The 18,868-nt window shown below is 39.0% G+C and overlaps 1 protein-coding gene across 2 annotated transcripts in view; it reads left to right on the top strand.

Moving 5' to 3' along the window:
• The window catches only part of tmlhe (trimethyllysine hydroxylase, epsilon), a 19,979-nt gene extending 2,476 nt beyond the window's left edge, over window positions 1-17,503 (top strand). For both annotated transcript variants that reach the window (XM_082141384.1, XM_082141385.1), the window contains exons 4-8: window positions 7,427-7,706; window positions 10,246-10,365; window positions 11,283-11,519; window positions 12,696-12,834; window positions 15,488-17,503. In XM_082141384.1, the coding sequence (XP_081997510.1) occupies window positions 7,427-7,706; window positions 10,246-10,365; window positions 11,283-11,519; window positions 12,696-12,834; window positions 15,488-15,619 (908 nt within the window). In that variant the 3' untranslated portion in view covers window positions 15,620-17,503. The remainder of the gene's footprint in view (window positions 1-7,426; window positions 7,707-10,245; window positions 10,366-11,282; window positions 11,520-12,695; window positions 12,835-15,487) is intronic.
• Window positions 17,504-18,868: the final 1,365 nt, after the last annotated feature.

Below are 18,868 nucleotides of genomic sequence, written 5' to 3'. Positions count from 1 at the left end.
TTATCGCCGCATATTATTAGTCCGCATATCCATTTTTTTCAAATACGTCGCACTTTCGCCGCATAAATTGCCGATTTCCTTAGCAGAAATTAGATTTTCTTAGCAGAAAGTTGAAAAATGTTGCGTTTACTTCACACAAGAGCAGCCATTTTCCCCTGTTGCCATGGGAACGTTATGAAGTGACGTTATTACAGTTGTAAGTATAGACCTTATGTAGCCCCGCCCCTTTTCAGCGCTGCGCTTGTTGTCTTTTGACTTCCGGTCTGTATTTTCACAGTGATCTTGCGTGTTTATTAATGAACGGCTCGTTTTAAAATCTTCCCGGTCGACTGACATTTGTTAAGTCATCTGCTTTAAACATTACAGTCCTCATGATAACTTTCGTTAACTTTACATTAAGTAAATCCACTTCAAAGGTAATTACTCCTGGACAGCGATGCCATAGGAATATACAGAGCGACCGCAAAACCGGAAGTTAAAAGACAATATTCTAAAGATGGCGGCGCCCTCGTTTCTCTGGCGCATAAGGTCTTACTTAAATATTCCCAGCACTTTCTGTGATGTATATGCTTGCTTATCATAGGAAGTAATAAGAAATGACTCTTTACATTAAGGTAGTAGCCTAGTGAGAACAGGGTGTTGGGGGAATCACTTTTTGTTTCTCTATTTCATCAAACCGCAGTTTTTGCAAGTTCCCGCAATTTCATCGCATAAAATTGCATAAATATCCCGCATATTCCATCGCATTTTTTAAGAAAACGTGCCGCATAATCAAGGATTTTTGCCTGCAACAATCACAAAAAAACGCCGCATTTTTCTAGAAGGACTGAAAAAACTAAAATGATCAGGAATTTTATCGGTGAAACACTGTAAAAATGCTACGGTGAAAAACAGAAAGTTTCCGTACTATATACACGGTACATAACATAATGATAGATCTAACAGTACATTTAATGTCATTTTACAGTTTTCCAACTTATAAAGTGGTTGGACGTGAAAAAGAACAAATTGTATAATTTACAGTGAAAAACCGTAAATTGACATTCCCACAATTCCCTGCGTGACAGTTCACACTTGATTTGTTTTTGTTGAAATAACTGTTTCTTCATAGTTTTTCTTAGTTTATTCTAATCAGTTTTGTACATCCGGGTTTTATGTTACATTTACTGTTGTTAAATGAATGTTTATTGCATTTTTAAAATGTCATGTGTGTTACCATGGTGTTTGGTGTGTGTGTGTGTGTGTGTGTGTGTGTGTGTGTGTGTGTGTGTGTGAATGACACTGTGCAGCTTCTGTATATTAGTATTAAAGGGGTGGTTGATTATGATTTCACTTTTCTAGCTTTAGTTAGTGTGTAATGTTGCTGTTTGAGCATAAACAACATCTGCAAAGTTACGAAGCTCAAAGTTCAAAGCAAAGGGAGATATTTGCTTTTACAGAAATCGCTTTTTAAGGACTACAACAAACGGCTGATAGAGACTACAATGAGCTTCTTCATGGGTTAGTGACATCACTAACCCTAAAAATTACATAAACTCCGCCCCCGGAACATGATTTATAGATTATCAAGCTCTTGTAGCTCCGCCCTCTGTGCCAGGAGCAGAGGCTCATTTGCATTTAAAGGGACAGACACAAAACGAGGCGTTTTTGCTCACCTTCAAAAAGTGACAACTTTAACATGCTATATAAAAATATCTGTGGGGTATTTTGAGCTAAAACTTCACACACACACTCTGGGGACATCAGAGAATTATTTTACATCTTGTTGAAAAGGCCATTATACCACCCCTTTAACTGTTTTGTGGAAAAGCTGCTTGTGATGAGCTTTGATTGATCATGTGACTCTCAACACCACTGTGATTGGTTGTTGTCAGTGTGTTACAATAGTACAAAACAGATATTAGTACTTTAATAGGTCGGTAAATTAACAATATATCACATAATGAAATATGTTTTTTACTGTAAATTGAAGTTAAGTCGTAAATATTTTTTACGGTAAATATCTGGCAACCACAGCTGCCGTTTTTTAACCGTAAATGTAACGGATTTTTGTATAAGTCTCATGTGTATTCGACAGTTATTCACTGATAATCTTATCCTCGGCCAAATCTCTGATCTGTTCTCGCCAGGTTTGATGTGAAAGATGCCAAATATATCTTCACTGACAAATATGGATTACTCAAACGTTTGTTGTTGTTTTCTGGAGCTTGACGGACGTGTGAGCCGTTGTTGAAAAGAGGATGAAGATAGTTTTCAGTTTTCGGTTATCTAACCATTAAGGATTGAGATTTTTCTCATTGGTTGTTGTTCCACATTTATTTATTCCCTGGTAAACATCCTGGTTTTCAAAACCGAACCAAACCAAATTGGATTTAAATGGCACCTTTACATAACGTGCACTGTTTTATGCAAGATTGCTTAATATTGGGATAGGAAGATGAACCAGCTTGACCTGTGTGTTCATGTGTCAGTCCTCTCCTCAGAGACTGTGGTCTTATTGTGCTTAGATAAGTTTAACACTCTTCCCAAACAAAGATGGATATCTCTTTCCTAAGTAAAGATAAGGCTCCGCGAGAGTCCGACAGAACTTTGACTCTTACGAAACTCAGCAGAGAGACCATGTGAGATTCACTTTAAATCAGTTACATAGTAACACTTTCTCATGACTTTAGTGTCTGTGATACTTTGGCCTAAGATTGTCAATCAACTGGTGTTTAATAATATAGTTAAAGTCCTCCAGTAGTCGATCATTTTATCCCTTAAAACTCATCTTTGATCACCAAAAAAAGTATTTTTCCCCTTGAAATAATATATCAAATTAGCTTGAATGTAACTCGACACCCTTGCCTCATTTAGTATAAGCAGTTCTATGAATATGCAAATGAGCCCCGCCTCCACTCACTCACTCAGCTCAGAGATCCACTGGTTGACGATCACACGTTGATCTGATTGGTTACAAGGTAGTTTGTGACGTCAGAAACACCAGCGATTTCAAAGCGTGTGTTTGAGACTGTCTTTGGTTCACTGCAGTTTTAAGGAGGAAATACTCAGCAATGCTGTCGACTTATGAACTTACACATGGTTTGTCTTAAAGCATATTAAAAACACCACATAGACATATAAACAACATTAAAAGCTGGATTATTGTCCTTATATTATTTCCTTCATTGTGCACATCATTAATACAGCCATTTCTGACACTAACACGGCTGCACTGAGTTCAATAGCTCTTGCATATTTAATATTTATAACATATATAATGATATATATATACTGTATATATATAATCATATATATATAACATATTTAATACTGTCAGTTTATTTTTAGGTAGCACTTTTCCTATTCGGACAGGACTAGTTTTCTTGGAGAAGTTTGTGTTTCACAGATATACTTTGAGATTTTAACCCTGTCTGAATGCCAAGTCTGTTTTTCTCACACAATCGTAAAAATTCCAGAGCAAACGACCTGCTGTTTTTCCTCTGGGAAATCTAATCCTGTCCCAAAGTGAATGATTTCTACTTCTCCACATGTGTTTCTGACTAACCTGAGCTACCGTTTGCACTCTAATCTTGCTGGTCATTGCAACATGGACTGCATCGGATGAAAAAGTAATGCAATAAAATGAATTAAGGAGACCTATATCACTGGGACTTTATGTGCACAAGCACGTCATGACATCTAGAAAACACACACTCCTGCCTCAGTGATAAACACGGAGACGTTTGTCCCGTCTGGATTGGCAAATAAAATCACAGTGATTGTGTGATAAGAATTGTTATTCAACGTCGTTTAAAAACCAATCCAGTCCGAAAAGGGCTTTAAAGGGACAATTCACCCCAAAACGGCCATCCTGTTGTTGCAAACCTGTACGAGTTTCTTTCCTCTGTTGAACACAGAAGATATCCTGAAGAATGTCGGTAACCAGACAGTTGGACCCCATTGACTTCCATTGTATTTTTTTTCCTACTATGGAAGTCAATGGCCACCGTCAACCAACATTCTTCACTCTATCTTCTTTTGTGTTCAACAGAAGAAAGAAACTCATACAGGTTTGCAACAACATAAGGGTGAGTAAATGATGACAGAATTTTCATTTTTTGGGTGAACTATCCCTTTAAAAGACTTGAATGATGCAGGCATCATTTTTTTATTTGCTGTCGGGTACAATAATAGTAAAAGTCCCCCTGTAGTTGATAATTGTTTACCTTAAAACTCATCTTTGATCACCAAAATTAAATTTTTAAAAGTTTTTTTCCCTTGTAAAAAAAATCTTCATGCCTTAAAATAGCTTGAATGTAACTCGACACCCTTGCCTCATTTAGTATGCGTGGCTCTATGAATATGCAAATGAGCCCCGCCTCCACTCACACGCTCAGCTCAGAGATCCACTGGTGGACGATCACACGTTGATCTGATTGGTTACAAGGTAGTTTGTGACGTCAGAAACACCAGCGATTTCAAAGCGTGTTTTTGAGACTGTCTTTGGTTCACTGCAGTTTTAAGGAGAAAATACTCAGCAATGCTGTCGACTTATGAACTTACACATGGTTTGTCTTAAAGCATTTTAAAAACACCACATAGACATATAAACATTAAATGCTGGATTTTCACCACAGGGGGACTTTAAGCTTATTTTTTGGGGAGAAAAACTGAATTATATGCTTAACATGAATTCTTCTGTGAACGCTTGTGTATAATTTGTGTTGTAAAGCTGTTTAAATAATAATTTTTACAGTTACAGTTCAGGGTTTATAGTGTTGTGTTGTGATGTCATGGCGATGAAGTTGTAAAGTTGGATAACCTTACATAGGAAAGGTTAGCAAGCAATTTTTTTTTTGTCATATTGTTGGCTATAGGGGTGAACGCTTATAACACACATGGTTTAAAACTGTCCACACACAACTTAGTGTATTGACTAGATGCCATATCAACACTATATAGAGAAAAAATTGCACCAAAATTAAGAAATCTATGGAAGATATCACTGAACATTTATTTAACCACAGCTAAATTAATTTTTCATGTCTGTTTTTTTGTGTTTATTTAAAATTGGACAAATCTGATATTATTTTAATCTTATATCTGTTCTTTAATGCTGATCTAACGAGCAGAAGACACTCGCCGGGTTAAAATCCCAGTTGTGCAGGCGGGGCATGTTGTCACACTCTGTTACAATACTATTAGAACTATGATATTCTATTCTATAGTTTTATGAATTCTATTGAGAAACCATGAGAAAAAGGTGAATAAAGACTGAGAGTCAATCTTCCGAAATTATTCATTATTATAATGTTTTGAACTATGCTGTATATATTTGTTGTCAAAATCAAAAATGACTTTATTTTTAATTATTAAAAATGCCATTATTTTATATGAAAAATTTAATAATTGCATTTTATTGACCAAATATTTTAGTTAGTCTTGTGTATTTTTTTATTAGATCAGATAACATTTTATTCTGTCATATGATCATATGGGGCATGTTGTCACGTTTCACTTCAAAATCAAGAAAAAAAAGTATACAATGTATTAATGAAACAAATTTGCATAATTGTACTAGACATGTATAAAATTAAATGTTGGAAAAATAAATACTCTAAACCCTAATTGGATTTACACAAACTGAGACAGTCAAAAAGTGCTCTCCTTTACAACTGAATATTTTAACATTTACAAATTGGTCCCGTTTAGTTCTATTGTAAGTCAACAGAGTGAATACAGTGTAACACTAAACAAGAAAGACTTCGCAGGGAATGAATGTGAAAACCAGGCTATTATAGTGTGAGTTAAACAAGGCAATGAGACACAGGTGAAAACAATGAGTGCTAATTAGTCCAGGCAGAGAATTATGGGAGATGTAGTTTGTGAGGAATAGGGCTGGGTATCATTAAAAAAATTTCGATACCAATACCGATACCGATACCTTGATTTCGATACCGGTTCCTGAACAATACTTTTTTCGATACCAATTTTATGAAATCCATTTTAACAAGATTACATAACACTTTACCTCAGAAAAACTTTGGTTTTATTTTTTCAGTTTGACTCATGCTCCTTAGTCAGTGCACAAAGGAACAAAACAAAAAAAAAGCACAAAGGAACAAAATATTTTTTTTATAAAGAGCTCATGCTCACCAAACCTGAATTTGTTTGATCAAAAATACAGTAAAACTTGTAATTTTGTGGAATAGTATTACAATTTAAAATAGTATTTGAATATATTCCAAAATGTAATTTATTCCTGTGTTGTCAAAGCTGAATTTTCAAAATCATTACTTCAGTGTCACATGATCTTTCAGAAATATGAAAACAGTTTTTGGAAACTGATAAATTTTTTCATGGTTCTTTGATTAATAAAAAATTCAAAAGAACAGCATTTATTTGAAACAGAAATATTTTGTAACATTGCACATGTTTTAAGGTCATTTTTGATCACTTTAATGCATCCTTACTGAAAAAAAAAAATCTGACCAACACATTTTTGAACGGCAGTGTACATTCAGTAGTCATTATTGCTATATAAACACTGTCAGAGTGATCAACAAGGTATCTCTTCATTTACCAGTCGAAGACGGAGCAACTTTCTGCTCTTATGTTTACTCCGTGCACTGTCAAGGGCTTCATCATATCTGTCGCGGTACCGGTCTTTGCAGCAATTATTTTACCGCAAATACTGCATCGCACGCTTGGCATCGAGCCTGGAGAAATGTATCCACACTTTTGATCGGCTTTTCCACATCTTTAAGGTATTGTGAGTGTGTGTGCTCGCGTCTCATTGAGTATGTGCGCGAGTTTGTGTGTGTGTGCTCGCGTCTCATATGAGAATGTGTGCGTGGACAGTTTGTGTGCGCGCGCGCGTCTCATACGAGTATGTGCGTGGACAGTTTGTGTGCGCGTATGTCTCATATGAGTATGTGCGCAGAGTTCCGCGCGTCTCGTGTGTGTAGAGTTTGCGTGTATGTGCGTGAGCGACTTTAGGCGTGTCGTTGTGCATTTCATATGTATTTGTTTGAGCACTGACGTTGACGAGTTAACCCCTTAGGTATCGAAATCTGGTACCGAAAAACAAGTCATTTTTCTATACTCGATAGTATCGAGGCAATTCGGTCGGTACCTAAAAAGTATCGAACTCGGTACCCAGCCCTAGTGAGGAATGACAATAAATTGCGAATATCCCTTTAAAGGTTCAGAGATATCCTGATGTGCATGTCACTGCACTAGTAGCATTCTCCACTGATAAACACTGATGAAGTCTGGACTCATATGTTATCTTCTAATGAAGTGATTTTCTTCTAGAAACAAACTTTGTTGCATTATTTTCCTGTTATCACTGTAAAGCTGCTTTGAAACAATCTGTATTGTAAAAAGCGCTGTATAAATAAAGGTGACTTGACTTAATGAAGTGTTTTGTGACCCGCTCCAGGGCCAGATGGTCACGTGACGCCCTACAGCCTAGCATGGCTAGCGCAGAACAGCTACGAGGGCCAGAAGAGAAGTGCCATGCAACCCCGTGTGCTGTGGGACGCTGATATCTACACCAGCGCTCGGGTTCCCAGTGCACGTTGGGAGAAGTTCATGAGCTGCGACGAGGAGCTGAAGATCTTCCTCAACTGCTTCCTGCTTTATGGAATCGCCTTCGTCGAAGACGTCCCACCGACCCTTGAAGCCACAGAAACCGTGACCCAAAGAGTGAGCCTCATCAGGTCAGGCCTCGTGTTTTTCTGCTCCAAAATGATCTGTGTTGATAGGCGATAGATCATATGTAACCATGGACCACAAAACAGGTCACATGTAGCCTGGGAAAACCCAGACAACTTCCGGCAAATTTTGATTTTCTCTGCAAGTAGTCTGGCAAAGAGCTCATTCAAGCCCATTTCTAATCCCTCGAAATCGCGGCACCAATCAGAAACGTTGGGGCGGGCTTTACACGATGACGATCGCTCTGATTGGTTTTAGGTCTATCCAATTGCGCAGGCCAGGCGCAGCAACTTTTAAATGCATTATTATATCCAAATTGCAAACACATGAGGACAGTCTCCATGAAAGACCCGCTGGCAGATGAACGTGCTGCTACATTTCTCTCCGAAACGGTAGGAAATTAAATTAGATTTAATAGAGGATTTTAACTGTGACAAGATGATTGACAGGGCAGTTTTTGTGACAGGATGAACGCGACAGATCCGTCCGATAAAGATGACGAAGTACTATGTCCCGAAGCTTGCCTACTTTTTTGCTACACATTCAAAAGTAAATACCTTTTCTTCACAAAAAGAGTACATACTTTTATGGCGTAGTGTAACTTAGGCGAATTGGGACGCAGCATATGGCTTTACACGATGACGATCGCTCTGATTGGTTTTAGGTCTATCCAATTGCGCCCAGAGGCATTTGAGCGACGTCCGTTGGTGACGCCCCTTTGGAAATGAGTTATTAATGAAGCTTTGCCAGACCATAACTCAGTTACTACTGAGAATGGTCTGGTTTTAACCAGGCTAAGTCACATGGGTACATTTTTTTACATTGAGATTTATACATCATCTGAAAGCTGAATAAATAAGCTTTCCATTGACGTATGGTTTGTTAGGACAATATTTGGCTGAGATACAACTATTGAAAATCTGGAATCTAAAAAACATCGAAAAATCGAAACATTGAGAAAATCGCCTTTAAAGTTGTTCATTTATGTTGGCGATTGTGCTGCATACAATGTATTGTTGGCTATTGCCTCAAATATACCCGTGCGACATGTGACTGATGTTGTGATCCAGGGTCACATATGATCAATCACATCAGTATTTACCCTAATGTCATCCGATGTTTTTTTATTTTGCGGAACACAACAGGACTTCAGTGCAAGAGTTGCATTTGCTGCTTTTATGAGGTTTTTGGTGTTTTTTTTAACGTTTTTTTTTAGAGATGCATTGATGTCTCGGCCAGTAATCAGTATCAGCCGATAAAAGCTGTTATTTTCACTATCGGCCATTGGCCAGTTGTTTAAAAGCAGCCGATGATCAGGGCCGACTATCCTGTCAATCAAAAGAGGGCAGGAAAAACGTGTCTGCAACTCATACTGTGTGTGTGGAGAAAGTCTCTCTTGTGTTGAATTTAGGGCAAGTTAGTGCAACAATAACACATTAACAGTTAAAAATAGCTCCATAAAAGCTCTATTTGACCCGTTGAATCTAGTTTGTAAGCCCGCACTCGATTGGTCAAGATCCAGCATCCGACCAGCGCCGAAGGTCTCTGCGTGTTACTGTCTTTCCGCAGGGCAAAGTATTTTTGATTAAATGAAATACATTTTCTCTTATGTATTCTCTCGTTATTTCATCTGACTCCATAAATGAAAAGGTTTTAATGATATCTATGCATCATTAATAATGAGCGAATGTTTGACTATTCCTTTTAACTCTTTAATGAAAATAATGTCAAAGTCAGTTAGAATAATCAAATGTAACAATTTATGTCAGGTAAGTGTATCATGCCAATTACATAATCAGTTCAAAGATAATCAATACAATAACATCGAATGCTCTAGAATAAAGAGAAAAGATGCGAACCGGACATTAGGAAATACATGATGCTGAAGTCTTTGAGATCCTCGGGCTCATCTGAGGTACAGAATCGCAGCAATCTTCTAGTTGCATTTCATTATATAGACAGGACCTCTTTCACATGGAAACATCTGCTAACAATGGGAATTTACATTCAGAGGTTACACCTTTTGGGGGTTAGGAGACCATTTGTCTAGAGACCGTCTTCCTTTGTGTTCCAGTTATCTCTAAACTCTTAAAAACCTTATTACCTTTTGTTTTACTTCTCTGGAAATGAGACATTTGTACCAGTCGCACTGAGACATTTCAAATGATACCAAACATGTACAATACTCGATGATAATTAAGGGCGAGTTCAAATGTTAATTGCCTTTGTTCTCTCAGAGAGTAGCTCACTCTTCCAGTAGTGTTCAATCTATAGTGTTTCATCGCCATCTACTGGCCTGGCAGCAGAATACAGCGTTTTTAGTCGTTTTAGTCACAGGACCACCAATGCCTTACTGTTTTTAGTGTTAAACTTAGATAAATAGAGAATTGTTGCAGTGTAACAGGAATGAGGGGTGGGGTGGCAGGCAATGCTAGAACCGTGACACTTTTTCCCCCGAGATTTTGATAGCATCTGCAGAAAATAGTCACAATAATAGTTTATTCGAATTAAAATGACTTAAATGAGGCAATTCTTTGTTTCCAGAGAGACCATGTATGGGCGGATGTGGAACTTCACTTCAGATTTTTCTCGTGGAGACACAGCCTACACGAAGCTGGCACTGGACCGCCACACCGATACCTCGTACTTTCAGGAACCCTGCGGGTAAACAGGAACATCATAGTTGGCCTTCAATTAGCCATGATCGTCTTAACACCTGTCTGTCAGATCCAGTTTCCTCTCAGCATGTGTAGTCGATCAACAGGGACTCAAACTCACATTCTCTCTGTTCTATTATAAGAGTTTAGAGTAAACAGTGACCACTGAAGTAACTGTAGATTACAGTTAAGAGATCTGACTGATGTTTCTTCACTGGTGTTCACAGTTCCCTACTCAGTTATCAGTTTAATACTTATTTTAATATCAGAAATGGCAGAGCTTATCAGTTTAACATTGGCAGTGGCACCAGTGAGACCTGTTGTCACCATCTGAACTCTTATTTTAGGTTGATACGTAGATCATGTCTTCTTCTGCTCTTTTACGTGTTGTGGCGGTTATCAAACAGCATTGCATTACCGCATGTTCCCCCTTATGGATTGAAGTGTGTATCGCCTGTGACTGTATTCGTCGTCTGACTGTATGAACCAAACCATGACATCTGTACTGTGAAGGTTCAAGATTAATACATGTACCGTTACACCCCTAATAAATAGTGTGAGTAGTGTGTTCATACTGAAAATCCCCAAGAGAGAAGAGTCGTCAGGCTCTGATGGTGAATGACTAAAATTACTAAGTTTCGCCTTTGTGGGGCAACACACTTCCTAAATTTACATTGCCAGCAGCCATAGCCACAACTACAACTTGATTATTATTTGAGTATGACAATTGTCATATGACGATTAATTAATCAGCACGTTTAACAGTATTAATATAATAGATCATTGAAAAAGACATTTGATGATTTTCAAATGTACAGCATTGATTTATTACAAACATTGCCTTGATGTCTTAGTGATCAGTTTACTTGAGTGTCATAAGTCCAGTGTAAAGCGTAAGTTTTGATCCTTCTCCTGGTCCATCAGCATCCAGGTGTTTCACTGTCTGAGGCACGAGGGAACGGGCGGCAGGACTCTTCTGGTGGACGGCTTCCACGCCGCTGACTCGGTCCTCCAGCGAACGCCCGGGAGCTTCGAGCTGCTTTCCCACGTGCCGATCAAACACGAGTACGTCGAGAACCTGAGCGATCACCGCAACCACATGATCGGCATCGGCCCCGTGCTCAACGTGTATCCCTGGAACAACGAGGTCTACATGATTCGGTGAGGCCGATGTGTTTCTTTGTAAATGCTTTCTTGATGTGAAACTTTTGACTTTTTGTAATGTCAAGTCAAATTAATTTCATAGTACACATTGTTTCAAAGCAGCTTTACATGAAATCATGATTTAATCATTACAATATCTTACTATTTTCATGCCTTATTGTCACATGTTGCAGATTAGAGCTGGGTGATAATATAGTAGTGGAGATTTGCTATATATAGTATATGTATGCAGTGCTACTTTATAAAAACAGTGATTTTTATGCTTTTTAATGTCAAATTTTGTAATATTTGCTTTGTTTTATTTTATTAGGGAGACACTACCTCCCTCCCTCCTCTGAGGAAACGTCCCTGTTATATATCCACTTTTCTATAAAGAGCTGGCCGATAATATAGTTTACATTTTGTGACAATATAAACAATAGTATTACTTTTTATGAGTGTACTGTATGTATGCAGGTAAAGTAGGGTTTACTATTTATACAACTTTTAATATATCGTTTGGCGATAATATAGAGGACATGTTTTAGGATTTAGGGAAGTTACAACCAGTGGATCTCTGAGCTGAGTGAGTGAGTGGAGGCGGGGCTCATTTGCATATTCATAGAACCGCGCAAACTAAATGAGGCAAGGGTGTCGAGTTACATTCAAGATATTTTAAGGCATGAAGAAATATTTTTCACTGGAAAAAACGCTTAAATATGCCATTTTGGTGATCAAAAATGAGTTTTAATAGATACAATTATTGACTACAGTGGGACTTTAATTGTTACAATGGTAATTTCTCGCTAGAAATAACATCAAAAGTTGGTAAAAAAACGTAGGCCTACATATACACAATTTCTAGACGCCATATGCATATATAATTTTAGCTTTGTACTATTGTATAAAATCAATAAGCTTCACGTTTGTAATAGTACTGATGTTCGGGAAATCAACACACATCCTTTATTATAGGCTTTCATAAATATTAAAAATAAGCGCCATTTTTTGCCCTGTATATCTCGAATTTTGGGAGCATTTTTATACATTTTGGTGGCATTTTTGCTCAAAGCCCCGTAAATATCTGACCCTGGCGTGTGTGTGTGTGTGTGTGTGTGTGTGTGTGTGTGGCCCGTTTCATGTGAAACGGATGAGACACAGCAAAGGCTGATGTTGTGTTTTGTTGTTTTGCAGGTATAATAACTATGACCGTTCTGTAATGAACACAGTGGCTCATGATGTGGTGCGGCGCTGGTACGTGGCTCACAGGGAGCTCACCACAGAACTGAGGAGACCCGAGAACGAGCTGTGGGTCAAACTCAAACCCGGCAAGGTATCATTTACATTTACATTTACATTTATTCATTTAGCTGACGCTTATATCCGAAGCGACTTACAATTGCTATATATGTCAGAGGTCGCACGCCTCTGGAGCAACTAGGGGTTAAGTGTCTTGCTCAGGGACACATTGGTGTCTCACAGTGGATTCGAACCCGGGTCTCTCACACCAAAGGCATGTGTCTTATCCATTGCGCCATCACCACCCCGCACATGCTGGTGAAGACCGTCTGAAAACATGCCTGGCTCATATTTTAGAATACTGAAAGAGTTTCCTATGGATGCGTCTCAATCAGCTTAAAAAATACATTATGATAAATACTCTGATTGTTACTTATACTATGGGGCTGTTGAATGCTTGAATCTGATTGGTTGACAGATGTTCTAAGATGTGCAATTATTGGTATCATTTCAGTTTTATTTCAAAGGTCCTTACAGCCGAAAAAAGCAGTAGAACCAAAACCCACAACGACACTGACCAAGAAAATAAATATAGTAAACAATAGGATAAAAACGACAAATTATGTCCATATTTTTTGCCACAAATTTAAATTTTATTATGTATGGAAAGCACACACTCTCTGTCTCTCCTGCTCTCTCTCACACTCAAAGAAGAGACGCTGAGAGATGCACAGACTCAGGTACAGTCTGTGTACCTTAGGGTGACCATAGGCTTGGTTAATGGGTGGGGGGCGTGGTTTGGGGAGGCGTGGTTAAGGGGGTGTGTGGTTTGGGGAGGCGTGGTTAAGGTGTGGGGGTGTGGTTTGGGGAGGCGTGGTTAAGGTGTGGGGGTGTGGTTTGGGGAGGCGTGGTTAAGGGGGGTGTGGTTTGGGGAGGCTTGGTTAAGGGGTGGGGACGTGGTTGGGGGAGGCGTGGTTAAGGGTTGGGGGTGTGGTTTGGGGAGGCGTGGTTAAGGGGGTGTGTGGTTTGGGGAGGCTTGGTTAAGGGGTGGGGGCGTGGTTAAGGGTTGGGGTTGTGGTTTGGGGAGGCGTGGTTAAGGGTTGGGGGTGTGGTTTGGGGAGGCGGGGTTAAGGGGGTGTGTGGTTTGGGGAGGCGTGGTTAAGGGGGTGGGGGTGTGGTTTGGGGAGGCGTGGTTAGGGGTGGGGCATGGTTTGGGGAGGCTTGGTTAAGGGGTGGGGGCGTGGTTTGGGGGAGGCGTGGTTAAGGGGTGGGGGTGAGGTTTGGGGAGGCGTGGTTAGGGGTGGGGGTGTGGTTTGGGGAGGCGTGGTTAGGGGTGGGGGTGTGGTTTGGGGAGGCGTGGTTAAGGGGCGGGGTGTGGTTTGGGAGGCGTGGTTAAGGGGTGGGGGGTGGTTTGGGGAGGCGTGGTTAAGGGGTGGGGGTGTGGTTTGGGGAGGCGTGGTTAGGGGTGGGGCATGGTTTGGGGAGGCGTGGTTAAGGGGTGGGGGCGTGGTTTGGGGAGGCGTGGTTAGGGGTGGGGCATGGTTTGGGGAGGCGTGGTTAGGGGTGGGGCATGGTTTGGGGAGGCGTGGTTAAGGGGTGGGGGTGTGGTTTGGGGAGGCGTGGTTAGGGGTGGGGCATGGTTTGGGGAGGCGTGGTTAAGGGGTGGGGGCGTGGTTTGGTGGTGAATGCATCAAAAAATACTTGACAAATGCATTCACAACCTTGCAACTATGTTATTGTACTTTAATACATAAAGCAATACATCCTTTCCATTCAATGTTTGGCCTGCAACAATAGAATACTATTAAAACAAAAAGTTTAGCTTTTAACACCTTTTACATGACACTATTTCTTTTCATGGCCATAGGTTAAAAATCTATTACTAAAATAAAAAATCTACTACACTATTTCAGTAAAAAAAACAATTTCAATCCTCCTGATGTTCTCTTGTAGCCTATACTTTCTTTATGTGGGCTTCCATACGTGCCAGCTTTGAAGTTCATGCATTCTGCTTTACACGGCTCCCGACTGAAACGAAAACACAGGAATTTTCTCTGTAAATCATCTGTGAATTTACATTTGGGCTTTTTTTCTTTTACGCTGTTAGCTACTTACATCTTATCTCACACTTGACCGTAAACTGAAGCGTCGAGTCACGCTGCTAAAATTCTGTAAACGTAAAGTCCACCTACTTTGATTTGATTGGTCATTTCAAATATTCTGACATTGACGAGCAGTGACAGACCACTGAGGCTGAGATGAACACACACACACACACACACACACACACACACACACACACACACACACACACACACACACACACAGGCCTCTGTATTCTGACGTGCTCTCTGCTTGCCGCTGCAGATTGAGGAACAGGAACGTGCTGATTATAACAAGACGGGGCGAAGCTGAAGCCGGTTTCATATGTTTTGTGTGCAAAGGAAAGCGTGTATTTAAAGTACACGCTTAATGGCCCAATGAAAAATAATGAAAACCAGGACATTTTCATCAGTTTATAAAAAACAGCCAGGACGGCCAGGACAGGACGTGAAAACAGGACGTTTGGTCACCCTAGTGTACCTAATTTTCATTTTTGGGTGAACTATCCCTTTAAGTACAGTAACTAATTACATTTACTCCAGTACTTTACACCACTGTGTAAACGACGTTCAGAATCATACTGGATGTATTCATTCTGATGTAAATCAGTGCATGTAAACACAGCTCCTGTTGTTTTGTCGCAGGTTCTGTTCATTGATAACTGGCGTGTCCTGCACGGCAGAGAGTCGTTCACGGGCCTGAGGCAGCTGTGCGGGTGTTACCTGACCCGGGATGATGTGCTGAACACGGCCCGATCTCTGGGACTCCAGGCCTGAACGCTCGACTACCCCGAGGAGAAAACACCGGTTTATGACGATAGCAGAGGATCACACAGCAGGATCACAACAACTCTGTGAAAGGCCATTAACCTATGATGATTATGGCAGCAAGAATATGAAGACTTCACTTAACTCTCAATTTTTATATATGTATAAGAATTGATCTGTCTCTCTATCTGTACTCTTTTAACAATCAACTCAGCTCTTTGTTTGAATGATTTTACTATTTTAATTAAATTAGTTTTTTTTTGTAGTGGATGATGTTTCTTTTTGATCCAAAATGCTTTCTTTCCACAGAAAACCAGATCGTTGTAATCAAAGGTGCTGTATGTTTTTTTGGCTGTACTATAGCATTAAAATACCATGATATGTTTGCTTTACAGATATTTAGGAAAAAAGTTCACATACTTTTTTTTTATTATTAAAGCTACACTGTGTAATTTTTTAAGTTGATTCTTAGCAAAAAACACTTTGTTCTTTCAAAATGATATGTGCTCATTAATGTGTAATTACTTCTACCAACTAATCAAGTATTCTCGTGAGCGTAGAATCTACCATTTATTATACATACGAGCGAGTCGCTCGAGTGGCGGCAGCCATGTTGCGCCTCCATCTTGAAAATACATGTGCCAAAGACGGACATACCTGGACATTCAAGCTTCGCCTCTCGCGTTCTGACACTCAGTGACACCGTGACGAATGCGAGGGGGAGATTACTCACGACTGCCGGCAGATTTGAAATAATACGTCCACCGTAGGAGTTAAAACGCCCTCGGAATGGGAGGGGCTAGAAAGTAATATTCAGTTGGTAGTCATAAACAATTTCACCGCTAGATGGGAGAAAATCCTACACAGTGTAGCTTTAATGCAGCATGTACATTACAAAACAGGGAACAATCAACAATGTAAGACACTTCCATTGAGACTAACACTGAGTTTGAATCTGAGGAAAAAGCAAGAAAAGAAAAGGGAGTCAGGGTGAAGACAAACAGGTAGGTGATATAGACATCAAAGAAAAATATATTTAAATAGTCAATGTTTTGACAGAGAGAAACATTTTGTTTTTTGAAACATGAAACATTTTAACAAACTCACAGAAATATATTAAAGGAGGGCTTACACAAGTTCACATACTTGTTTATCTATAAAACACCACTACAGCCAAACTTTATTCTGCTTTGAAATGTGGTTCCGTGTCGGAGTGTATGATTTGTTTTGAACTGTGTGACTCCGCCCACTGCCAATTTACCCAATAGTATTTCGACACCCGGGTTGTCAGTTGGCGGGAAACTCCGCGTATCGCGAGTTTCGCGACTATGGAAGCAGCGAACGACCTGGGTCAGAGATCACAGATTCCACACTACCTTATAAACCTCGAAACCCACATAGAAAGCTCTATGATGATCAGAGGAATATTAAAACGCAGATATAGTAGCCGATTAACAGTGTAAAGATCGTCACGCTCGTTCCTGTTGTGTCACGTGTTCTCAATCTGGCAACCCGCGTGAGCATCGAGTATGAGGAGGTTGGAGGATTAACACTCCAATATTTTGTATTTGGATGATTTGGACTGCATTATCCATGTATTTCAACCGCTGTGTGTCAATATTACACACTGCACAGAAGATCCTTCGTTTAACCGAAACATCGGAATGATGGAAATGTCTTAAAATGGTTGTAAATGCTGGTCCTATGGGTTTGAGCCTTAATAGTGATATGAGAATGCAGAGATGTCACTCAATTTAAATATATATCCTGCAATAATCTCATACATGTTATGTATATTTTAATCTGTAGCATGTATCCTATAAAATGATGTCAAATTAATGTACGCACAAAAATACCAATGTTACCTCTAGGAAATAAATAGAATTCCTTGCATTTTTGTCTTGTTGACTTTGACTGTAGTCGCACTGTTATTGATTTTAGTCATTTTAGTTTAGTTTAGACAAGGCTGTAAACTATGTACTTAATAAAAATAAAATGCATTCAATAAATAGCCTATGAAGTATACACATATTGCATTTTTACAGTATGTGCAGGTAGTAGAAAAGTCAGTGCCCTTTACTTTTTACATTTTAATATGGTACAATTAATTTAGGATTTTGGGGGGGGGGGGGATTTTTACAAAATTATCTTTAATATTCTTTCTTTCTTTCTTTCTTTCTTTCTTTCTTTCTTTCTTTCTTTCTTTCTTTCTTTCTTTCTTTCTTTCTTTCTTTCTTTCTTTCTTTCTTTCTCTTGTTGCTAAGTTTAGACGTGACATTTCAGACTAGTGACTAGTCCAAATGAGTGAAATCATTCAATTTAAATGATCTGTGTTATTATAACGACGTTTCTTCAATACATTCATAAAATGTATTTCCCTAGAAGCCCTGTTTGTCATCAGTTATTCAACTAAATTGTCAAAACACAATTTTAAATAGATGTTTTATTTTGTGTTTTACATAAAAGACCAGTGCTGAGTAGATCAGTCAAATTACAGTGAGATGAAATTATGAAAAATTATATGAAAACTGTATTTCATTACACATTTTAGGTAATGTAATCTGACTACTTTTGGATCACTTTTAGATAGTTTTGACCTAGTGACTAGATTTGAATAGTATAATCAGTATAATCTTACAATGCTGATATAAACACACACACACACACACACACACACACACACACACACACACACACACACACACACACACACACACACACACACACACACAAAAACAGAACAACTGATGTGTATTAAACATTACGTCAGAGTTTTGGTAGAAGGAATAATTTGTATAAGTTGATGAAAATGTGTAGCTAATTTATATATTTATTATTACTATTTAATTAAAATGTAAATAATTTTGTACTTAATTTTTTCCAACTTTTTTTTCTAAATACAACAAAAAAGATTAAATATGTTATTTGTTGTGGCCTCTCAATTTTCTGTGTAATTATATCCTTTATGAACATATATAAGTGACATGCTGTTTTAATAAAGAGAATCCGTTATTTATTAGTCATTTACTGTCATTTTGTGAAAATTAAGTAAATATGTCATTAATAAAATGTAACTGTTGTCTGATCATGACGATTTTATCTTCCCTCATTTCACCCTAATCAAGTTGCTGATTTTCCTGTGATCCCATAGGAAGCGGCTCTGCTTGCTCCCTCGTGCGGCCACGTACCACGTTCTCAGCGTTATAATATCGCGATACTACATATCCCGCGAGATGTGAGCCCGCTCTCTCCGCCTCC

The sequence above is a fragment of the Leuciscus leuciscus genome (assembly GCF_965113295.1).
Source record: "Leuciscus leuciscus genome assembly, chromosome: 16".
Taxonomy (NCBI): Eukaryota; Metazoa; Chordata; class Actinopteri; order Cypriniformes; family Leuciscidae; genus Leuciscus; species Leuciscus leuciscus.
The sequence above is the reverse complement of the archived record's forward strand: the minus strand, read 5'-3'. Positions and strand labels throughout refer to the sequence as shown.